At 39.8% G+C, this 24,313-nt stretch overlaps 2 protein-coding genes across 3 annotated transcripts; both read left to right on the forward strand.

Moving 5' to 3' along the window:
* The first annotated feature begins 1,573 nt into the window (after nucleotides 1-1,573).
* ppm1f (protein phosphatase, Mg2+/Mn2+ dependent, 1F) lies at nucleotides 1,574-13,954 on the forward strand. Of its 2 annotated transcripts, none has more exons than XM_030060685.1 (8): nucleotides 1,574-1,782; nucleotides 3,506-3,769; nucleotides 7,267-7,397; nucleotides 8,361-8,563; nucleotides 9,120-9,308; nucleotides 10,042-10,185; nucleotides 11,752-11,845; nucleotides 12,581-13,954. In XM_030060685.1, exons 2-8 carry the CDS (start codon nucleotides 3,603-3,605, stop codon nucleotides 12,967-12,969), a joined length of 1,317 nt encoding a protein of 438 aa, XP_029916545.1. In that variant the 5' UTR covers nucleotides 1,574-1,782; nucleotides 3,506-3,602; the 3' UTR covers nucleotides 12,970-13,954. The 2 variants fall into 2 exon arrangements, with proteins under 2 accessions (XP_029916545.1, XP_029916546.1); XM_030060686.1 differs by lacking the exon at nucleotides 1,574-1,782 and adding an exon at nucleotides 1,822-1,955.
* Nucleotides 13,955-18,223: 4,269 nt separating this feature from the next.
* LOC115365600 (interleukin-8-like) lies at nucleotides 18,224-20,036 on the forward strand. Its single transcript, XM_030060687.1, has 4 exons — nucleotides 18,224-18,326; nucleotides 19,343-19,466; nucleotides 19,577-19,657; nucleotides 19,798-20,036. The coding sequence occupies exons 1-4, from the start codon at nucleotides 18,272-18,274 to the stop codon at nucleotides 19,883-19,885; spliced, it is 348 nt and encodes a 115-aa protein (XP_029916547.1). The 5' UTR covers nucleotides 18,224-18,271; the 3' UTR covers nucleotides 19,886-20,036.
* Nucleotides 20,037-24,313: the final 4,277 nt, after the last annotated feature.

Below are 24,313 nucleotides of genomic sequence, written 5' to 3' on the forward strand. Positions count from 1 at the left end.
GACAGCAACTTGTTCCAAAGCATCATTGATCCGTCACCATATTTTACTGTGGCTCTCAGATGCTTTCCTTTGAATTCAGACTGTCACCTTATACACTGACGGTGTGCATGTCCAAAACGTTTGAACTTCCAAAGGCATGATACAATAATATATCCAAAATCCTAGTTATTACTTACCAAAACAGGAGCCGAGACTGAAATATCATAAGGAAAAAATGAGAGATACTCAGAAATATATCTATATATTGGGCTCCAGATGTGAGAGTCCTCTACCAGGTTCCATTGCCAGTTTGTGTGTCATAATTTATCAAAAACTAACCCAAATTTGTTGTCAAATGATAGTTCTCACATGAGATTACACTTTTCACTGATGCAAGTTTTCACTTTTCACCTTTGTAGGTTTTTTTTTTTTTTTTTTAAGTCAAACTTGATCAATATTTGGTATGTGAACCACCTTGATCATAGCTTTCACTGCTGCATTCTACAAAATTTGCAAAATTTGCGAATGCACATTATTCTGAGTCTTTTAGAGAATCCCGGAGAATATTGTGATTTTGAGGAGGTTTCACTTTTTACCTCTTCAAATGACTTAAAATATTTCCCATGGCCTCATGTGAGGCCTGCTGACTGGAGGAAACCCGTGCACGTCTGTACTCCATACTCTTTGTGCTTCCAGTATGCCTGGCACAGCTTTAATGCATGTTTAGCCTCAGTGTCCTGCTGGAGGAGGAATAACTAAGCCAGAGGAGATGGCATGTCTTCTCAGAATTGATCCTGTGCAAGTCACCAACTCCTGGCTAGAATGAAACATGACCTGAATATTTCCATGAGCATCTTTGACTGCACATTGAATTAAACTCTTGCAGCCATCAGTTCACAGAAGCTCTATGATGGTAAGCATGAAGTTCAAACTTTAATTCATCTGTAAACTAGAGAGCACTCAGTTGAGCCCTATGCAATTGTCAAGATATGCCAAGTTCCAAATGTTGGATATTCAGCAAAAGTCCTGCCCATTGCCACACTCGCCTTTGTCCAGTCAGCGTGAAAAGTGAACCAGTTGTTCCTTGCCCTATAACCAACCTTTCTACAAAGTTTTATACAAATTCGTTCTACCTTTTGGAGAAATGCTGCCAACAAATGACAGAATGGGATGTAAACACAACCCGCGTCCAGTTCTGTTGCTGAAAGTAATAGGACTGTCTTCCAGTCCTCAACAAGTTTTTTTTTTTTCGGCTCATGCTAAACCTTTAGATCTAAGTACTAAACAGATTAAGACCTAGTTTAGAATCTGGCAGAAAAGCGGAATAAAATTCTGACCCTGCATGACAAAAATTTAAGACAGATTTATTTTTACAGATAGAATTTTGTATTTGTTTCTTATAGTTTAATAGCAAAGTCTATGACAACAGCCCATAAAACATCAACCATTAGCTTTAATTAAACGACAGTTTTGTTTTCGATGGCACGTTCCTTTAAATATATAGAGGCGGGTGTGTGATTTTGACGTACAAGAGAGTGATCCAATAGGATCGCAGCCTTTGTAGTTGAGACGGGTGTGCCGTTCAGTCCTTGCCTAGATCTGTTAACAGTGAGGATAGTGAACATTTCCGGATTATAACGCCAGCGTCAAGCTGCATCACTTTACTATCAGTCATAGCAGGCGTGTGCGCGTGTCTCTCTCAATGCTTATTGTGTCTCGCTAAAGGGCGTGTGTCGCTGCCGGGGCTCTGTACTACCGTAGGCGTAGTTTGCTAACAGACTACACACATTTAGCTAGCGCAAGGTAAGATAACAATAAAGAATCACTGCTTGTTCACGGCCGATATGATTTATAACTGAATCCACTGCTCGGCAAAAGCGAGACATGTACACATTTTAGCTTTTAGTTGCACTGACTACATGCACGGCGGTGCTGACGGTAGTGATAGTAACGGTACTGTCAACAGAAAAGACGCTGTAAGTAGCTTTAAACTGGCTGCTTTGACTTATTGGTGTTGTGGACTTGTTGGGTCGGTCTTAACCTTCTTAGTATTCAAAATTCTGCTTTCCAGTAAGTCGAAAATGGGACGTTCCTTGTTTGTGGTAACTCTAAATGCCATGTGCAGTGACCAGTCTAGACTGGGACTTGGCCCAGACACATACAATTAGAGAACATGCCAAGTGCCATTGAAAAAAACTGGCATTTTAATGCCTCGTTTATCTGAGTAAGTATAGAAACATGCCAAAGCATATTACCAGTCTACCGTACTTTCTGGAGTATTCGGCATAAGTATAATACTGAAATCCCAGTTGTAAAAGTTTTATTTTATAGAAGTAAGAGCCGCTCTGTGGGTTAGCCATATGAATACATGCGTTTAGCCGAAGACTCAAAGAAACTATAACACGTCTGAATGTATGTTTTCCCACTGCCGTTGAAACTGATGTAGCTGCGTGCGAAGTCACTTCTAGTCGGTTTGGGAGCATTAGGAAACTAACCCACTGAAGCTTTAGCAATAAATTGCCTAAGAGGGTGTGTGTGTATGCGTGTAGTAGCAGTGTTTACTGTTGTGGGACTTGAAACTCCAAGTAATATGACCAGAACTATACTATCTCTTATGCTGTCAGCAAAACTCATAGTAAAGTTGTACATACTGGCTTCCTGTCTGGTAAAATTGAATGGCACAGCCCTATAAGTCAACTTAAACTAAGTAAAGGTTGGCCAGATGTGTTACACCTGAGCTGCCTACATACAGTTACTTGACATCACATCAACATAGACATATATGGGTTACGTTACACATTTATAGACCTTCAGGCTGTCAAAACAGCTGCAAGGTAAATGATCAAACATAACTATGAACTGTAAAGTTTAGCACAGTTGCTTTTACAGTGGAATGTTGAATTATGCTAATTAGGGATGACATTGATTTTCAGGGCCAATACTTAGTAATCCACTGATAAGGGCCAGTATTCATGTGTAGAAAAGTTGAAAATTACCGTGACAAAATGTACAGTATTAGAAACACATACACAAACCTTGCCTTGATTTTTTTTTTTTTTTTTTTAATTTGATTAATATTATTAAATTAGTTTTTTAAAAAAAGTAAAATACCCAATAAATTAGAGGGGGGAAATTCCACAATCAACCTCAACTTTTGTAAAACGAAATAAATGAAAACTAAAAATAGATGTTTAAACTTAAGATCAGAGATGCTGGAACATCAAAATTCTTGTCTTCAAATTCTTGTGAAAGGCCTTTAATAAGCATTTCATAAGCATCCAGTAAGACTGAAATGAAAATGGTAACTCTTTTGTCTTAAAAGGAAATATTTGAGACTGAAAGGTAGCATATGAGTGGTTTTCATAGTCGCCATTATGTAAATCAAAATTGCAGTATCATTTATTAAGAAATTCTCAATATCAGCACCAACATTTTGTCGATCCCTAATGCTAATTTGCTCACTGATGTCCACTGGGCAGAGAAAATCTGATGACCATGTGTTTTTCTCCTGCCTTTTCTGAGCTAGATCACGAGAACGTTCCACGGTTGTAATTGTGGTTGAGCATCTGTGAAGCTTGACCCGTTGACCTGAGACTCGAGAGGGAAGGAGGGTGGGCAGCATTATGGAGGAGGAGGACGCCAAATCTTTCCTGGGGAAGTTTGTGGAGGAGTTCCCAGGTACTCTTGAGCAAGGCAGCCCGCTGCCCGTCAGTCCTCTGAGCCGCAGGGTCAGTGTGGAGGAACTGCATGGAGAGAGCCTGGAGCTGGGCCTGAGGCTGCTGGCTGCCAGGTATGCCTGGAGAGAGAGAGGGGTTTATTGTATGGGTGAGGGAAGTAATTCTTTGTATAAATGTGAGTTTAGCTCAGGGGGAAAAAAAAAGATTGTTTTTTGTTTACCAACCCTTGGCAGCGGAGTAACAAGATAATATGGATTCGGTGACATCATGTTTTTCTGGGAGTCAGTGTTTCGCTGTTACTGCTCATTGCTTGTTGCGTCCACATTTAAAATAACATTTGGCAGCATGGAAAGCTGCCGCTTTTTGTTTTAAATGTGGCTTTCTAAAACTTTAGCAAACCCTTCTCAAGAAAAAATACAAGGAAATGACCTAAAGATGACCATAATATAAACAATAAAAAAGAAAGAAACCTGCAAGAAAATGACCAGAACATTAGCAAAAAGACCAGAACATTAGCAAGTTTGTATTGTAATAACAAGAAAACTATATTTATAATTATAAAGTAAAAAATATAGCCCCAAATTTGGAAGAAAAAATCATTACAAGACCCCCCCCCCAAAAAAAACAAACAAAAAAAAAAAAACTTCTTGCTTTGACAACACCAAGGCAGCAGTGAATTTTGAAAATAAATTGCATCAGTTCAGTGAGCGCAGTTTGCACACCAGCTCATCTCTGCAGCCTGCAGGCATCCACATACCAGGAAGTGGCTCGATTTTCAAACTGCAGAGTCAACGTTTGAATCAAGTATTTTAATCAGCAGTTCTCTTAGTTCTAACAATACTGTGCTCCGACAGCCCTTTGGTGTTAACAGGGGTGGCTGTTAACCAACCCAGCTCTCCAGCCAAGCGCCTAGAAAGCACTTTGTCACAACAGGCTTCTGTCCTTCATTTGACTGCAGCAAATAAGCAGAAATAACATCCATTAGTCCCTTAAACTGAGGGAATGTGAAAACAACTGCATGATGGAATCAAATCCTTTGTCTAGAGGTCTTATTTATAGGCTTAAAATGGAAAATATATATAGTTCCATGCCCGCTTGAAATTAAGAATATCAAATGTCATTAGAATTTGGAGGAAAGGATTCTTGTTTTAAACCCATTGTGATTTAATTACCCACTTCTGATCAAGTCACCTGCTATTGTACAATAGGCTCTAATGCAGGATTCAGTAGTGACATTTACACTTCTCTACCGCTCTGTGTGTTTGTCTGTGTGTGTGAGTGTCTGTTTGTGTGTGTGTGTGGTTGCACTCACATGCCTCACATTCCAGACAGTTCTTTTCCTGCCCTGCCCGTATGCATGGTTGGCTTTGCTGTTAACTACAATCTGCAGGGAGGAACAGAATTAAAGATACAGTGAGATTATATCCAGTAAATTAGAGGGCTGCAGTAGACTGAAAGCCACTGAGCACCGAGTTTTAACATGAAAGAAAAAAATCCCCTCTTGGATTCTTTTACACTTTTAGATATTGACAGTCTGACATTCAGTGCTTTCCAGTTATTTTGTGAAGGCTTATACTTTCTTTTTCATTTTCCCCAACCTGCCTCGTATGTACACCTAAGTTAGTGAGTTCCTTAATTTCTCAGAATGCCTTTCAAAACCACCAGAGAAGGTGCATGAGCTTGTTGCATGTAATGGAAGTCAACTTGATTCTCTGGAACATACAAATATTTGAAAACCACTGAGCTAAGTTACCAAATGTATTACTGTCATTGTCATTTAGCTAAATTCAGTTTTATGTTAACAGGATTGCAAAAAAACGACCAAAATATGAATTTGCTCTACTTGCATATCTTCTCAGATGTACTAACAATTCCCTGGTATCCAAAGGTTTGATAAATGTGGAGAGGTTTTCGTACTGCTGATTTTTACACATAAATATATGAGTAACATATGAACAGTTTTATAAATTAGGTAGACCCATTTGGTGGAAGTAGACCATGCAAGACTGATTGTGAATAATATGCTAATTAAGTGTCAAAATATTCACATGAGATTTCTGATAAACAGTCATTAGTAATGTGGATATGATGATCAAGCAGGTAAAGGCAAATAACAGAACAGCAGCAGCAGTCGATTGGAAAAAGCTTCATCCCTTTTACTGTAATGCAGCCTTTATACAGTTATACCTCACCACGTGTATGTTTTGGTGGAATATTTTGCAATTGGCCAGAGGCGGTGCTACCTCCAGCTGCATTATGGACCATGAAGGATGGAGCGATTTTGGAGATGGAGAACCAACACCCCAACCTTATTAAAATATAGTGGAATTATAGTGGAACTGAATTTTCCCCATTTTGCTCAGGACCCCCTGGAAATCCGTCAGGGACCCCTGCGGGTCCTCAGACCCCAGTTTTAAAACCACTGACTTGGCTCAACTGAAGTGCCAGACGCTTTACGGATTACGTTACGCCTCAGTTGTGATTGATTACACCATAAAGGAAGCAGCAGCTTGTGTGCTCCATTTTCTGCTTGCACTCTTCCCCAGAGCTACTTCCTGTCAGGAAGACCTAACTTCCTGTCTATAGAAACACCATTGTTCTCCCCACTTCCTGTGCTGCCCGGTCCCACTCTCCTCCGCAGCCAAAAGCTAATTTTGGAAAGGAGAAAAAGAGAAAGATCTGACGTGATGTCACATTTATACAAGGATTTTCTACCTGTACTTAACGCCATGGTCATCAGCTGGGCCAGTTCAGATTGTACTCATTGTCGTGTTTGTGCTTATACTTGGTTGTCCACATGTGTTTTGTGTGTTGGTGGTTCTGTGGGCTCTAGTTGTACAGTTGTGTGCCACTGCATCAGCTGGCAGGGTGAAAGGAACTAATTACGTTTACTACTTTTACTAATGTTACTGTAATGGCCTAGTTTTTTTTGTGTGTGTGTGTATTCTTTTGATTCTTTTTTTAAGTTAGTAGTTTCACATCTTCCTGAAGTTCTGTACTTCAACTTCAATTCCAAGTACAGTTTTTTTTAGCTTTAGCCTTCAGCATCACAAACTGGACCAACATAAACTGACAAAGCCTTCCTTGGAAAAAGTTAGCTGAGATAAGGACAATCTGCCTTTGCTTGGTTACTGTACTTTCCACATTTCCAGTTAAAAGAATCTAGTGCAAACTTTGTGCTGTCATCCTTTTAGAATTCTTTGTAACTTTGTAGAACAAAGTTATCTCTAAAGCAACTTTTCAAATGAGCTACTTTTTACTTGTACTTAAGTAGATTTTTATACATTTTTTATTTTTTTATTTTTATTTTTATTTAAAAAAAGAAAGAAAGAAAGAAAGAAAAATAGAAAAAAAGAAAACATTGAAAAATATTGCTGTTGAGTCCAATAATATCCTGGTAATGTTAATGTCTAAGTTTGTTGTGACTAATAGTCATGTAAAAAAGCAGATATTTTCCCGCTAACATGATCTAGGAAATATGATTTATCTGCAGACATCACATTGAACACAGACCATAATCCAGTCAAGAAATTAAAGTGCAGAGTTATGAAATGGAAACTGCGGGAAGGATGACTCTCCTGTATTCATCCTCTTGTTTTGTTTGCTTCAGGGATGCTCCTGCAGGCCTCAGTGCCCTCTTGTGCCAGGCAGCTCTGTCCCAGCTGCTGCTGTGTGACCTTTCACCCTGCCACTGCCCCCAGGAGGCTGAGGCCAGCCAGGACGAGGAACAGGAAGGAGTCTGTAAGTGGTTCTTTCCATGATATCATGTTACACGGCGGCCAGGACAGCTCCTCCTGGTGTCCGCTGCTGCTCACACTATCTGCTGTTTTGTTCACAACATGAGCACAACAATGTTCTGGTGTTTCAAATCTGTCAACTTTTCAACAAGAAAAGCAGCTTTGCTTTTAACTTTGTTTTGCTCAGTGGCTTTGAAAAGCTTTCAACCCAAACCCAAAGGTTGTAGAATTCTTTCATCATAAAGAGGAGCATGAAATCTTTCAACTCTCACCGTGTCTTAACTGAATGAAGTAACAGAGCAAGCAAACTGATTTCTTGCTGATGCCCAGTTATCCACTGGAATGTCTGAACTAGCTGTGAGCGACACAGTGTGACACAGCGTGCCGATTTGAGCTGAACTTTTGTTTCTATTTAGTTACTGTAGCTCATGTTGAAAAGCGCAGTGGGCGGACAAGGAACAGCTCATTCATTTAGTTATAGTTGGAGGCTCACTTGCTGTTAAGACGTGGTGTTAAGTTAAAAATCAAACTTGGAGTTGTATGGTGTTTTCACCTTGTTTTGCCTTTCACTTTGTAGTTTTTATTCCCTGTTGAAGTCAGCAGTACTAATGCTCTGTTTTTTTGTTTTGTTTTGTTTATTAATTTTCAAATAATTTCCCCCCAATTTTGTTTTACTAATGATCAGGTAATTTGTTGCTAATTTGCTCACCACCATTTTCCCCATGTTTTGAAAGAAGTCAAGTGAATTTGCTCAGGTTTCAAGGGGTTAACTGACTGACATCCATACTGTAACAAACTGCATCAACAGTAAATCCTAGTGAAAAAGTATTTCCACTGTTTGTTTAACTGGTGATCTCTGGAAAGTGCAGTGCAGAAACACCACAGCAGTGAGCACTTAGCACCAAAGATATCACAACAAGTAAATAAAAGATTTAAAAACTGTTGTGTTTCATCTAATCTTACTCAGTGCTGCAGTCAGAGGCAGCCCAGCATCTCTTCCTCAATAAGCTGATTGAGGTTGCGCTGGCCTGGCACAAAAACCTCCCCAGTCTCCCTGCCGTGTCCTCCCAGTTCCTCCGTTGTTCAGTTCATGCCATCAAGAACACAAGAAGAAAGATGGAGGACAAGCACGTAGAGCTGGCCGAGTTCAATCAGCTCTTCGGTTTCCAGGTGGGACACTGCCTGTGGAATAAACATTTGGTGCTCAGTGAGTTTCTTTGTCTTGTTCTTTTCCAAGGTATCCATGGGTCCCATAAAAGGCTGGAAAAATCTTAAAGGACCGTACCAGTGATTTCTAAATGTTTAGCGTAATATCTACAAAATGGATATATTTCATGTTTGTGTTCATCTTTTTTGTATTATTTTCCTACCTTTTCATCCAGCCGTTGGTTTCCATTCATTCCACTAAGACATGAAAATGAACTTGCAGAATTTTCACTCATGGTGGTTTGACCCTGTGGATTTCAGCTTACAGCTATATTTAAATGTAGTTATTTTGCATCTTAAGTAGTTTGTCCAGGTTCATTGTAAAATTGTTTCATTTTTCTACACCAGCAAAATTAGAGCTATTCATCAGGGCAGATTAAACTTAGCAAATGCTATGAATTGTGTGGTTTGAGAAAAATTTGAAATTCAGCTGGCAGTGGTATCACTTTTATTCTCCTAGGTTGTAAGATGTTACTTCTTCAGCATCTGCCTCATTCCCTCTCTCTGTCATGTTGTCCAGGATGGGGTGCACCGCGCCTACTTTGCTGTGTTTGATGGCCACGGTGGAGTGGACGCTGCGACGTATGCTGCCACGCACCTTCACGTCACTCTCAGCCAGCAGGAGACGCTGCAGAGCGACGCAGCTGCAGCTCTCAAAGCTGCTTTCAAACGCACTGATGACATGTTCAGAGGCAAAGCCAGGAGAGAGGTACTGAAACATCCTGAACAAAGCTTCAGGAGACAAAACACAGTTGCCTGTGGTCATATTGGAAGTCCACAACTCTCGACTCCAAATATACAAAAATACCATTGAATAAAGAGGTTTATTTCTGTGCTGTGATATTTCAAAATTGACCCTATGAAAAGAATGTCTGTTTAGTTTCCAAATGTCTCTGTTCCTTTTTTCAGCAACAAAGAAAATAGTGTTCCCCGTACAAGATAAAAAAGAACTCAACCATATTGGTATTTATTGATAATGTCACTTGGTTCTTACCAGCTAGCTACTATTGTATAATGGAAATTTCTGTTGCATTCACATTTTTCACCATGGGAGTTGCTCAGCTCTTTCTTGGTCTACAGGCCTTTAAAACTGAAAGTGCACTTGGATGCTGAAAGTAAATAGATGTTTTGGAAATCACCCCATTCATAGTTTGACATGCTGTTTTTACAATACAGCAGATATCAAGAGCAGTGTCATCATGTGGGTAAGGCTGTGAAAAAAAGAGATGTAAAAGTTGAGGTTTAAATTTTCCAGACCCCTCTTCCTCTCTGTGTTGTTAAAAAAACAAAATTCTTGGCATGGAACTTAGTTATCCAGCTGCAAGGTGAGCCAATATGTTAATAATGGGCACAGGATGTGAGTATTGTCTGGTTGTCCTGGTCCACTGCTGTGGAAAAACCAAGCTGATGTGTATGTGTGTGTTTTTGTTTTGTGTTGGCAGCGTCTGCGGAGTGGCAGTACGGGCGTCACTGTCCTGCTTCAAGGTCAGGATCTGAACGTGGCCTGGCTGGGAGACTCCCAGGCCGTATTGGTCAGACGGGGACAAGCTGTAGCACTCATGGACCCCCATAAACCAGACAGAGAGGTGAGAACACACACATACACACACAGAGACACACGCCATGGTTCCCATCAGTCACTAAACTCCTGGAATATCATGGAGTTTTGTGTCACAGACAGGGAAGGTCAGAATTTGATCGATTCTCTGGGGAAGTCCAGGGCAGTGAGCCATTTAACAAAAGTGTCACTGCGCAGAAATATATCAGTTTTCCATTTTGTTTCAAATCTTCCTTGCCTTACAATACCCCATTAGCTGTAATGGAAGCACGCATAGATATGGGAGATCATAGAAAAGTTATGGAATTTGTTCTTGACAGAAATGCAGATACACACAAACTGCCACCCAACTTTTTCTTAAATAAACGGTTAACTGTCTGGTTAATGGTCTGTACGGGCCAGCAACCTTGATAGTGAATTCATTTAACTGATTTAGTTTGTGCCCTATTTGCAGGGGACTCATGTTACATGATGTTATCATATAATTAAAGAATTACCCCATTAATTATTTTAAAGCTTTCCTCTATAGATTCCACTTCTGCTGCCATTTTTTAGGACAAGAGAAAATAGAAATTGCATGTCTACAGGAAAAAAAAGAACCTGCACACCAAAATCAAACATGTAAACATGCTTGTCCCCACAGTTGATGTAAGGACCAATCAGTAAACAGACCTCATAGCAGCCCCTGAAGGCCAGTGAGTGTAATTTTTAACAAAGACACATTTCGCTCCCTTCAGTTTTGTCAGACTCCAGTCAGAGGCATCAGAGATGCTGTGGGCGATGGACCGACACCTGGATGGACCAATCGACCCCTTCCTTGATTTCATTCTGAGCGATAACTATGACTGCAATTAGAGTTTGATTTTACTATTATCTAGACTTTCTGTCTTCAGTTGGCCTATGGTCGAGTTTTTTTTATAGTTATGAGTGTGAGTCGAGTCCACCTGGTGGTGAAATCTCCTCATTAGTTACTCTGTGCTCCTCTGGTCTGCCAATCCACAATACTGGATTTCTATCTCTCCCTGCATTTCCATTCACTTCCATAGCAAAACAAAGAGGATTATGCCAATATAAAAAATCCAGGTACCCATTTTTGTTTTTTTTTTTAGGAAATTACGTGGCTCTTTGTATGTTAGTTTCCTATTTGAATTGGAAAGTATATCACTATTTGAATCCAGCAGGTACTGTTTGCAGGAAAGTTTTGCATAGTAGCATTGCAGCAGAAAGAAATTACCTGATAATCCTTTCATAAATAATTGTAATTACACAAGAAATAAAGGGTTACTGGGACTGTTTTTTAATCCACTTTGTTTGCATTTGATTATGTTTAAAAGTGGACAGATAGAAATCCAGTATTGTGGATTAAAAGCACAGAGGAGCACAGAGCAACTAATGAGGAGATTTCACCACCATATGGATTCATAATGCCCAGGTAACTTTCTATCAAAGCTCAAGTTCAGTTTTGCTTTAACAAATTACAGAGATGGCAGATTTGCAACGATTAAAATCGGTTTACAAACCACCTGGACATCTCCAGATAGTATTAATAAGAATAAAGACAGTGAGCTGCCTGTGTTTGTCCTCCACCACTCAGGATGAGAAACAGAGGATTGAGGATCTTGGTGGGTGCATCACCTTCATGGGCTGCTGGCGTGTTAATGGGACCTACGCTGTATCCAGAGCTATAGGTGAGTGAGCCCCAACCAAGAAGAACATAACAACATAGCAAAATCCACAGTGCCACCCTGTGGATTCAGAAGGAATTGCAAGATTCAGCCAAAGGGTTTAGTGCAGGGGTGTCAAACTCGTGCCATGGAGGGCCGAGAGGCTGCAGGTTTTCATTCCAACCAACAACTCCTCCAGGTGATTTCACTGATCACCCTACCTCCAAACAGAGAGGCGGGACTAATCAGTGAAATCACCTGGTGGAGTTGTTGGTTGGAATGAAAACCTGCAGCCTCTCGGCCCTCCATGGCACCAGTTTGACACCCCTGGTTTAGTGGGAAGCAGGGTAATATTTCTTTCTTTTCTGTCTCAGATAAACAAAATCACGTTGCCAATTTCAAGTAATATTTTTCTAGTCAAGTAGTTGGTTACATAAAGAATACTCATTCCCATCCCTAGTACAATATATGCACAAATAATTTAAGACCTATGGTCATATACTTTTGAAAATTGAAACTGCATTTTGTAGATAATAAACATGACAAACATGACAGTCAGTTTTTATGTTTCAGTAAACATTTGGAGAAAATTGTCCCTAAACCCAAGTAATTGGTGATGTGTGCTTCTTCCAGTTTTGATATTGTCATATTGGTTATAAATTTAATTCTGAGTGGCATTAAAAAAAAATCTTCATCTAGCTTGGCTAAACCCACAGATACCTTTTTAAATAAATTATCCACATTCCCCAATCCACCCAGGTGATTTTGACCAAAAGCCCTACGTGTCTGGAGATGCAGACTGCTCAACAACGCAGCTGGCGGGGGACGAGGACTATGTGCTGTTGGCATGTGATGGCTTCTTCGATACAGTGAAACCTTCAGAGGTTCCAGAGCTGGTTCTTGAGGCCCTCCGGGAGCCCGGTGACCCCGAGGGAGGTGGAGATGCTCCGCTGGAACTGTCCAAGGACGCCTTAGCACGGAGTGTTGCTCAGAAGCTGGTAGCCCAAGCCAAAGCAGCCGGTTCTAATGATAATATTACAGTAATGCTTGTGTTTCTCCGCCCCCCTGAGCAGCTCCTGGCTGAAGACTCCACCACAGGAGTGAAGGTAACTCAGGACTCGTCCTCCCAGGAAACAGCAGGGCAGTGAGGCTGTATGCCCGCTACCCAGACTGCTGCGTGCCAAGCTACTGACTGAGCATTTTTCAGCCTTTGTGTTTGTTTCCTGGTGCTAATCTAGACTGCTTACAGACTGACAATGCTAATGCAATACACAGCCTAAATAAAATAGTTTGAAGGGAACACCCAACCATTTTGAAAAAAAATTATAGAATTTCACTTAACTGTATAGAACAATAGTGGTGCTACACATCATCTGTCTCACTCCTGTATCAACGGTTGAGTGGAAGTTATTTTTCAGACTGTTAGCTGGGGGGAAGTCCAGCTCAATGGCAGGAGGCTAATAGTTAGCATTGGAGCATCCAGCCAGTATCCAGCACTCAGTAACAATGAGAGGAAGAGAGCACCACTACTGTCCTACACAACAGCTGGGGGTAAAGAGAAGTAGTTTCAAGTTTTTCAAAGTGGGTGAACTATCCCTTTAACACAGCAGCTGTGTTATTACATACATTTGGGTGTATTCATATTATTCCACTCTTTATGGGGTAACAATACTGCCTCTGTTGCAGCTGTTGTCAGTCAGCTGAAAACACAGCAGAAAACATGAAAAGTGCTTAATATTAGGTGGTGTCCTCTTCATAAATAGAAAACTTTGCCTAGAAAGACACGAGGCCCAGCTCGTCTCCAGCTAGTCACCTCTCATTGGCTTTAATCTAAAAGAGGCAGTGGCAGATTGAAACAAGTGGAATACTGTTAATACACCCAAGCCTCTGAGATATAATGGATTCATTGGCTGTTTTACAACAATATTATGGGACCAGTCAGCACAGACACTGGGTGGTTCTGAATTATGTCAAATCCAGTTCTGTTGCCTTTTTATGACTTTTTAAAGAAATCATGCAATCCTGTTTTTACCTTAAGTATTGATCAACTTATTTGATATTGACTCTTTCAAAGGGCTTGGTTGTTTTCGGCGGGGAAGAAAGCACTAAAATGACTAACAAACCTCTTCAGCATAAAAACCTCTCTGTCAGTGTTAGCACGCAGGAAGGACATTTTGAGATTCTGATAAGTTTGTCATACGTCTTTTTATATTGCACGTCTTTGCATCGAATAAGAAAATCAAGTTTGTTCTTCCCCCGTAAGAAACAGCATAGCATTTTGGAATGAAACCCTAGACTAGTGGTTGTTTTGTGCCATAAAGGACAGCTTATCTCTTCTGTCCTAAAGACTGTTCAGACAGACTGTTACCGTAAAGTGTCTCTTCCTCTGAATCAGTATTTGGGGCAGGCTCTAGTTCTCATACACAGCCTCTTTCCTGCACATATTCTGTGCATCATCAGTATTAAATTTGATGTGATTAACAAGACACAGCAGACAGCACCTGCTTTTTGGATCACACCGTTTTGTATAAGAGGTCTTGATGTGCCAAATGCAAAGAGAAGTGTTTTTGCAGTGGATATGCTTCACCAAAAGGTCATTAATAGATATCATATCTCCTCATGAGTTTACTTCTACAAAGCCTTTTTTAGTCTCAGCTCTGAAATGTCTCTCCTTCTGTCCAATGTGATGTCCTGTAGAGGATCAACAGATACCAGTTTGCTGATATGTGGCCTTTTATTACAAATCAGGTTATGCAGGTTATGCCAGTTTCATAAACCTATATAACTGACAATAAATATTAAAGCAAAATTTAATTTTGGTAGAGTGTTGGGTTGTATGGGCATTATTTCACCACATGGTGGCGAAATTTCCTCATTAGTTGCTCTGTGCTCCCCTGGGCTGCTAAGCACTGGATGTCTGTTTCACTTCCATAGAGTGCCAAACCGGTCTTAAAATAATGTGTTTAGAATACAGATGAACATGAAACAGCTAATTTTGACAATATAAAAAGCAACAAATTCCAGTACTTAATGTAATTACAATTATTTGTGAAAATGCTATCAGTTTTTATCTTCCCAGTGTAAGGTTACGATGCAGATGCTACCTGCCGGATCTACTTTCCAATTCAAATAAGAAAATAACAAGAAAAGATCCGTTAAATTTCCTCACAAAAATTGGCTTGCTCTTCATCTAGGCATAATCTGCTTTGTTTGCATTTGTTTGTGTACTAAAAGTGGCATGTGAGCTGAGACCGAGAAATCTAGTATTGTGGATTAGCAGTGCAGGGGGAGCGCAGAGCAGCAGAGATTTCACCACCATGTGGACTCATAAAGACCAAGGCAACTAGACAAGCCAACACTTGCCCACAGTTCAGTTTTGCTTGAATTGCATAGCGATATTTTGTCCTGTGGTGGTCTAAATTCTGTTTCTGATCGTTTTTTTTGCTATATAAATGTCAAATTTGAATATAATCCCAATATTTGCTACTGGCAGCTTCAGTCCAAAGATATCACTATTGGCCTAACTTTCCAAAAGCTAACACAAGTCAGTGGCTGATTAAAAGCAGGCCACAGTCCTTTGGGTTAGTGTTTTTCCTGTTACAGCGACATGACCGCTCAGTCGCTGCTGAACAGTCCTGGCTCAGCCGTGTGCCAGAGCCGACGCTGGCCTGGGATTTCCAAGTCAGGGGAAGGAAGTGACATCAGTGGAAAACCTCATGGATAGCCTGTTGACATAGTGGAGGTGAAAGCAGGATGTTTCTGCTGTATTCAAACTTTTAGGGTGTGGAGCCTCTATATTTACTAGATCCCAGAATCTGACAGCAACCCCTTGTTTCATGTCACGATGCAGCGGTTCTTTTCAGTCTTTCAACTGTAATGATTTTGGGATGTGATGATATGGCAATGTAGCTGTGTTTGTGGACAGGATGGTGTATTATTAATGATCAAGTCTGAATTAAAACCAGTGTGATATGAAAATATGTGGTATGTGTGTATTAATTAGAAGGAAAATAGACCCATGGGTGTTTTTTGCTTTTATTGCAACTTCACGTTTTTATTTACAATTTTTGAGGTGATTTCATGATAATTTTCTTTGTTTTCTTAGAGTAATTAATTTATTTTTTAAAATGCATATTTACAATAATTATAGTTTTCTTGTCATTTTTACTAACGTTTTGCTGATTTTCCAATAATATTTAACTCATTTTCTAGTCTTTTTGTCTGATTTGCTTATCATTTCCGAGTGACTTTTTACTAATTTCTACTTTCTACTAATTTGTTCCTTATCGTTAGGTAGGTTTCAAAGAGCACACACATGTAAAATGAATGATCAGTACATTATTTGGGGTACTTTCTCTTTTTTATTTCTTCCTTCCTTTTCTACTTACAGCATCTGGATCTCAGAAACTTTAAGCCACATATGTTCTTACTAGATCCACGAATACATGATCCCAGTTCATGTTTCAGTTGATGCTTAAATTTTGGTTATGATTGGTTAAAGTGGGTGTGGCTTACTGGAACAAATCTTAAATTCGAAACATTTCACTTTCCAAACTTCAAAAAAAGCATTAAAATTACACCATAGAAGTCAGTCTCTCTGTAGTTTTCAAAATATGCAAAAAAAATTAGAAGGGAAAACACCAGTGGACAAAGCACAGCTGACAATAAATAAAAAAATTTGGACTATCCATGTGACTTTGTGGAACATCCTGCCTCCCTCGTCTGCTGATGTGTTGCTGCACCTCTCATCACTGTTGCTGCAGCAAAGAGTTTTCTTTTTCTCTCTGTCTAATAGTTGACAGAGAAACAAGTTGTGAGTTCTTAGATTTTAATCCTGAGAAGAGGAACACAAATTGAAGGTGAAGCAATATTGTGTGTCGAGGTTAACAACGCACTTACCCATGAATCACTTGGCTCTGCTTCCCCTTCTCCAAAATAAGCCTGTTTTCACTGGAAGCTGTATTCAACTGACCTCATCATATTTCATTCAGACAAAAAAAAAAAAAAAAAAAAAGAACTATTTTGTTTTTCAATATGTTAATGTCCATTTAGCTATTGAATTAATTTGGGAATTGTGCCCTGTGATGGACTGGTGACCTGTCTGGGGTGTTCCCCTGCCTTCTGCCCAGTGAGCCATGTGGTTTGTGGTTTCGAAAATGAACGAATGAAACAATGATTTAGGAATTGTCTTATAATATTTTCAAGGTGATTTTCATTCATTTTAAATTCATAATTATACTAATTGTAAATATAGTTTTGATGTATTTACTTTTTTTTGTAATTTACTTTACACTTCTGGATTCTGGCACCTTCTTTATCTTCAGCATTGGTCTAAACACAATCAGCCTTTTTCGGAGGACAATATCCAGCCATCTGAACAGCTGGCATCAGAAAGTGAGGCTACAGCAGAGAGGAGTATCTCATCCCTCACATCTCAGACTCTGCACATTCAGGGATGGACCCTTCTCCGTCTGCAGGAAGTGACGGATCAAAACCAAACCGTTGTTTTCCAGAAAAGTCCCGTTGATGCTGTTCATTTGACTCTGTTTAGCCCAGTTTTAGTGCTCTGTGTGGCCCCTGGAGGTGGAAACACATGTTGAGGGTGGAATGTGTCCCAACACACACTGACTCCTCTCTTACTCAGCTAAGACACCTGGGACTGAATCATCTGTGGTCTGCAAGTCCTGGAGGAGTACGTCTAATTAGCTGCCTCTCAGTTCAGAACCGGCCTACTGCTTACAGTGAGAGTGTCAGCTAAACACCTCAAATTCCAAAGAAATCCCATCAGAAAAGGTGTGTGTGTAGGTATGGAGGAATGAGCACATGCAGGTCTCTGGCATGCAGCCAATTCCCAGTGGTGTGACACATGGCCAGGCAGGAGGGAATTTCCCGTCAGAGGAAAAGACCATCTGAAAGTGAAACTGTCACAACTGGCCCCACTCAGCCATGACAAATATTTCAAAAGAATAATTCTACTTACTCAACACTAAGAGGATTTACTTTGTAGATTTGGCTCAGATTAATGTTTTAGGAATTACAGAACATTCTTTGATCAGTGAGGTTTTTTCCTTTAGTGTCACCTTGACTTGTGTTTCTGCTCGGTCTTTGTCTGTCTACCTTTTGTGTTTGTCAAACCACAGGCAGTATTCATTCATTCATTCAGTTTGCTCACGTTTTGACTTCAGTTACCTACAGCTTGTTTCAGCCTAAGACGGAGTCATTCCGGGAAATCCAGTTGAGGAAGGAAGAGAGTGAGTGTCAGAGCCCAGACAAAACGGAGAGTGAAAGCACTCTGTCTTTTGGACAGCAGCCAGCATGTGTGTGTGGGGGCGGTTGTCAGTGTATAAAAGAGAGAACAAACTCGGTCCAGAGCATTGCTACCCCAGCGGCTCAGACTGAACACTGAAGACACAGCAGAGTCCCAGGCAGCATCAGTCCACAGCCGGCACAATGAAGTCAGCGCTCATCGTCCTCCTGGCCTGCCTGCTTGTCCTCTGTGTACAAGGTAAGGAGGCGTTTACTTCATTCATACAGAGCAGCAGCGCAGATTTCCACTTCACATCAACTTGAGGAGAGTGTTGGCTCATGTTGTTACCTGGGTGTGATATCAGTCCACTGCTAAAACACTTGTGTTTTGTCCTTTGTGCTCCTCTGGGCTGCTCATCCACAACACTGCACTGCAAAAAGTCAAAATCTTACCAAGATTATTTGTCTTATTTCAAGTAAAAATGTCTTATTTCTAGTCAAAATATCTCATTACACTTAAAATAAGAAATGATCAGCTCAGAAATAACTTGTCTTTAGACAATTTTCACTTGTTTCAAGTGAAAATCTACTTGAAACAAGTGAAAATTATCTTGAAACAAGAAACAAATTTTGCCAATGGAACAAGCACATTTTATGAGAAAAAATTTGCTTGTTCCATTGGCAAAATTTGTTTCTTGTTTCAAGATAATTTTCACTTGTTTCAAGTAGATTTTCACTTGAAACAAGTGAAAATTGTCTAAAGACAAGTTATTTCTGAGCTGATCATTTCTTATTTTAAGTGTAATGAGATATTTTGACTAGAAATAAGACATTTTTACTTGAAATAAGACAAATAATCCTGGTAAGATTTTGACTTTTTGCAGTGTGTTTTATCTCTCCATTCACTTCCATAGCAGAACAGCTCCCTAAATTACACCTTTAGTGCATAAATGAGTGTCCAGGGAACTAGACAACCCAACACGCTGCCAAAGTTCAATTCTGTGTGTCACATCAAACTCACTCGTCTTTCCTGCCATGTATCTGGTCCAAGTTGCCCTGAGGGTGCTGTGTTGTGAAATAGTTTCCAATGCTGTGACTGTACAGATGACTAACATGCTGACTTAGTGTGCGTGTGCTTTGTGTTCTGTGCAGATTGCAGTTTTAGATCTTCCTCCAGAGCGGCTCTGTAGAACTAAAACAGTGAATTCTCCTGTCAAATGCTCCGTTCTGACTTCATAACTTTCCCTAACAATCATCTGTCCTTATTCCACACAGGGCAAAGGCAAGCTAAAATTAGATGCAAATGTCTGGATGGTGCCATCAATTATATCAACCCAAAACTCATCACGGATTGTCAGGGATACGACTCAAGTCCTTTCTGTCCAAAGGCAGAGCTTATGTGAGTAAATTAGCCAAACTCAGTGAAAACTGTCGACATGTCATTGTCATTCTTTTCTCGGGCTGCGCTCTGTCCTCTGGCTCTAACACTGTTCTTCTCCTCTTCTCCAGTGTTGTGACAAAGCATACCAGGAAATGTGTGAATCTAGAGTCCCCATTTGGCAAGCGGATCTTTCAGAGATGTAAGGACAGGTAAGAGGAGCCTGGCTGTGCTGCCACTGCAGATGACAGATGACACATTCACCTGAAAGCTGACAGTCTCTAAGACAACATGTGTTTTATTGCATCTCCATTGCTTTGAGGTAACAGTGCATTTGCATCTCTTGTTTCAGGGTCAATGGTGTGAGCCCCAACACTCCCAGCCAGCCAGCAGCAGTGACCGTGACCTCATCAGCCGCCCCCACAACATCTAAGCTGTAGCTCTGTGGGAGAACAATCACCTCAGCCTTTGCACTGAAGACGGGATTACGCCACTGAAGGACTTTTCATCAGGAGAAGCAACATTTCCAAAGTCTTGTAGCAAGTGGATTACACTGTCCACAACATTTTCCATGGCCAGTTTGGTTCTCTTCACTGAAAAATTCCATGTACATATCTAGTAAATAATTTGTATATTTGTATATTTATATAATCTGTGAAGTGTTTCTAAACAATAAAACATACTTATTTGTACCTTTGGGTGCATGGTTTTTTCCTGGTTGTCTGATCCATTCATACAAAGACAGACGTGCACAGGCACATTGTCTTGCTATCCCACCATCAGTCATAGCACTGCTCTACAAATCAACAAACAGTGATGGCTATATGTCTGTATAAAATTGTAATTTAATAACAACAACAGCAATGATAATACTAACACTAATACAAATAATACTGATAATACTACTACTAATAATAACAATTTTATTTATGCCGCACCTTTCATACAGAAGTGTAGCTCAAAGTGCTTTACAATGACAGTAATGAGACAACAATAAAAGAACAATAAAAATGAAAGAGGAATAAAACAAAGGAAAAGTGACAATTCGTTAAAAGCAATGTTGAATAAACAAGGCTTTACAGACTAAATATTGTGTCCTTCCTGTGTTCAGTATTGAACACCACACATCCAGAACATGCAGACTGCACTGGATGATACTAAAAATGATTAATTAAAGGGATACTTTGCCCATTTTGATATTATTTGGTATATGATATTATTTCACTTCCCCCCAGCTGTTGTGTAGGGCAGTAGTGGTGCTCTCTTCCTCTCATTGTTACTGAGTGCTGGATACTGGCTGGATGCTCCAATGCTAACTGTTAGCCTCCTGCCATTGAGGTGGACTTCCCCCCAGCTAACAGTCTGAAAAATATCTTCCTTAATCCACTCCAAAAATAGCTTAATATCATTGTATACATAACTACTTAACAGCTAGAAGGTAAGTGAAACAATAACACATTTTCAAAAAGGGTGAACTATCCCTTTAACATTTGAATTCTGAATCTTAGCCTTTCACTCAACATGATGGATGCTAAAGTGTTTGCATGGAGAAGTGGAGCTGTCAGGAACATATGGATGATTTTGGTGTCCAGGCTCTCATCCTGCAACAGCTCAGTGGGGCAGCCCACCAGAAACGTGGGTGTTTTCCTATGAGCCGAAATATGGTGCCAAACCACCAAACTTCTGATTCTTGGGCGAAGGGCACGACTTTTCAATGGGACAATTATACCAAACACAATCGCTGGTCTTTCATGCTTTTCTCAGAGCACAGAAGAAAGGAGGAGTAAATGTTAAGGTCAGAGGTTTTTGTCTAAAGGGTTATTGTGAATTTTCAGATAGTCTATTGTTGCAAAGACTTGGCAGGATGGACCTTTTGGAGATATATTCTTGGCATGTTGATATTCTACACTTTCACACAAAACTCAATTGACCTTATGACCAACCCCACCTCAAAGACAACTTGGAGACAGCAGTGAAAAACAAATACCTATGTGCTCTCAGTTCATGAGTATAGATTCAGAGATTAACATTTTGTTTTGTATAAGCAAATGATAATGAATATAGCCATGAAGAGCAATGGAGGGGTTCCAGCACAATAAGCAGACTTCCGTTCAATGTGGCCTTTACAGGAATTTGAAAACATGCCACATGTATGAATAGACTCATTGTTAACAAGTAGGACTTGGACATCCTGGGACTTCACCCCTATTTGTATCCCAAGGGAAGGTGACTAGGGAGACCTGGTTTTCCTTATAAGTTCTGATATGTTGAGGCAATAAAATCCCATGTCATCTGTGTTGGCTTCAACATGACATGTTTACAACAGTAAATATGTTGGTGATAAAATTCTGAAAAAACTCACACATCATTCTCCAGGTTTGAGGTGTATTGTCACATACATGGGTTAAGGTTGATCCAATACCAAAAACAAAAATGTTGTGCAGTATTGTAAAAATTACAGTAATAACATTATTAAATTACAGCAAAATTACAGTATTGAGAATTAATAGTACAGTGTTAAGAATCAATTACAGAAATATGGTATTAAATTACAGCAAAATATCACAGCGGACTTACAGTTTGACCAATCTGAACATCATTTAAAACACTTTATATCTACGATCTGCAGACTATCTGTGTCAATTGTGGCAGTATTTGAAACAGCAACAGCTCCCAAAAAGTGAAGCCAAAACACGTTGATTGCCCCTTAGTGGTCTTTTATACAGTCTTTTTTTTAAACACACCAAATCTCTTCTCTGAATCCCCCCTTTAGAATTACCTTTAGACCCATCTCCAAGATGTCATTTTTAAGTAAGATTTTAGAAGAAAAAAAAAAGTCTCAGTTCAATTGATCTCTTTTATGAATGGTAATTCATAAATCTCCATTCAAAGAATGGAGATTTTTGGAAATTTCCAATCTTGTTTTTGCAATCTGAGACTGCTCTGGTCAAGGTCTCCAATGATGTACTGCTTGATGCCATAGCAGATTGTTATTCAGTTTGACTTCCTCTTGGTCTTGATCTTTTGACACAGTGGACCACAATATCTTTATCTACCTTCTAAAAACTGTTGTTGGCATCAGTGACGTGGCACTGGAATGGCTCATGTCCTATCTGACAAAGCGGTCCTTCTCTGTACAGATCGGTGGAGTCTCTTCTTGTGCCTCACTCGCATGTGGGGGCCCCCAGGGTTGTGTCTGAGGCCTCCTATTATTCTGTATTTTTATGCTCTTGTAGCCCAGATGTAAAAAAGGGATCAAAAGGGATTAAAATAAACAATTTAGTTCCTAAAAACTCCACATGGAGAATATTCATTAAGGAAATCAAATTGAAAATGCTTTAGTTTAACAAGAAAGGGGAAAATGATTAACTAAAATTAAGGTAATTTCTTATTTCCTAAGAAGTAAAAAAGTTTAATGTGTGGTTAAAATAAGCAGTTGTAAATAATAGTGAAAAAACAAAAACAAAAACAAAAACAGATTGTACCCTTACTTTTGTTTTGTGTTATTGGTTGCTTGAAGTGTCAATCAGAGTTACCTGTGGCCATTGGCCAGAGTAAGAGAAGAGACCGGGAGAGGGCGGTGTAAAAAAACAAAAACAAAAACAAAAACAAAAAAAAAAACGGACATGCAGAGAAACGAAGAAAGGGATACGGGAGAAAAAAGGTGTGTGAAACTGAACATAAAACACGGACTATTGTGGTGTTGAAAGCGTTTGGATAAAAGTATCCCTGCAGTATAAAGTCACAGTGAGTCACTGTCACTGCGCTAAGTTAAATGCCGTAGTTTATTTCAGTTTGCTGAAGTTTATTGTTTGTTTTTTTCGGCCAAGCTGATAGCCGCTAAGGTAATAGCTGCTAAGTGATAGCGTTAGTTGTTAGCCGCCAAGCTAGCGCCGTGGACATTGAACTTTGGCGCTAAAACCAGCTAGCACCCTGGGGCCTATTCCATCAAGCTGGCTAACGGGATAGCCTGGCTTATTTCGATGAGTCTCGCTAATTTAAGTGAGAGTTCCGTTCCATCAAAGTGGCTTATATGAGTTGCAGCTCAATAACCATGGCAACTTAGTCAGCAGAACTAGCCTGCTCCGTGGCAGGCTTACAGCCAAGCTTAGCTCAGCTGCTGTCAGAGAATGTCCGACAGACGCAAACAGACCCCCAAATGACGGCTCCGTCACGTCTATATTGTTGCCCCAGCATCACATATTCAATTTAATTAAGTTCAAATTTAATTATGTAGCACCATGTCCGTGTTCGGAAATATAAATTCAGACTTAGCCTATTTCCCACAATGTGACCAAGCATGAATGTACGTGTTTACTTAATAAAAATAAACGTAATGAAAATCATGTGTTATCACTGTCAGTCTCCGAAATCAACCGAATAAACAATCAATTACTCAATCAAATTTTATTCATATAGCACAAGTCATACATCAAATGCAACAACAAGCGTTGAACATAAAAGGGTTGAAAAGAACATGAGGTTAAATTAAAAAAAAGACGTCTTATTTTATTTCCCACCCGCAATTTGCGATGACCCGCCTCTATTCTGCCTGAAGCCAATAGATTAGTTGACATAGGTGAGGGACATAAGAACACATATTTCAGTTAATCCCAACTGGATTCATGGTCATCCCACTTTTTGAATGATCCCTTTATATTTGGATTTTTACATGTAGCCTACCTATAATTTCATATGTAATGTAAATTCCTAAGTTTTGAAATCATTTAGCCTATTAACCATTAAAAAAACAACAACAAAACAAACTCAATAATCATCATTTTGTTCAAGCTGTGAAGACAAAGAATGAAAGCATTAAATACAGTCCAAACCATGGCTTTCTGCTGTGTTTAAATTTATAGGCTACT

This window comes from Myripristis murdjan, chromosome 9, assembly GCF_902150065.1.
Source record: "Myripristis murdjan chromosome 9, fMyrMur1.1, whole genome shotgun sequence".
NCBI lineage: Eukaryota > Metazoa > Chordata > Actinopteri > Holocentriformes > Holocentridae > Myripristis > Myripristis murdjan.

What these genes read in the sequence shown, in the direction of transcription:
- ppm1f (XM_030060685.1), top strand. Translation starts at nt 3,603, where the DNA reads ATGGAGGAGGAGGACGCCAAATCTTTCCTGGGGAAGTTTGTGGAGGAG. An exon ending in CTGAGGCTGCTGGCTGCCAG is followed by an intron (nt 3,770 to 7,266) that starts GTATGCCTGGAG and finishes TGTTTGCTTCAG; the next exon opens with GGATGCTCCTGCAGGCCTCA. An exon ending in CCCATAAACCAGACAGAGAG is followed by an intron (nt 10,186 to 11,751) that starts GTGAGAACACAC and finishes TCCACCACTCAG; the next exon opens with GATGAGAAACAGAGGATTGA.
- LOC115365600 (XM_030060687.1), top strand. Translation starts at nt 18,272, where the DNA reads ATGAAGTCAGCGCTCATCGTCCTCCTGGCCTGCCTGCTTGTCCTCTGT. An exon ending in TGTCCAAAGGCAGAGCTTAT is followed by an intron (nt 19,467 to 19,576) that starts GTGAGTAAATTA and finishes CCTCTTCTCCAG; the next exon opens with TGTTGTGACAAAGCATACCA. An exon ending in TTTCAGAGATGTAAGGACAG is followed by an intron (nt 19,658 to 19,797) that starts GTAAGAGGAGCC and finishes CTCTTGTTTCAG; the next exon opens with GGTCAATGGTGTGAGCCCCA.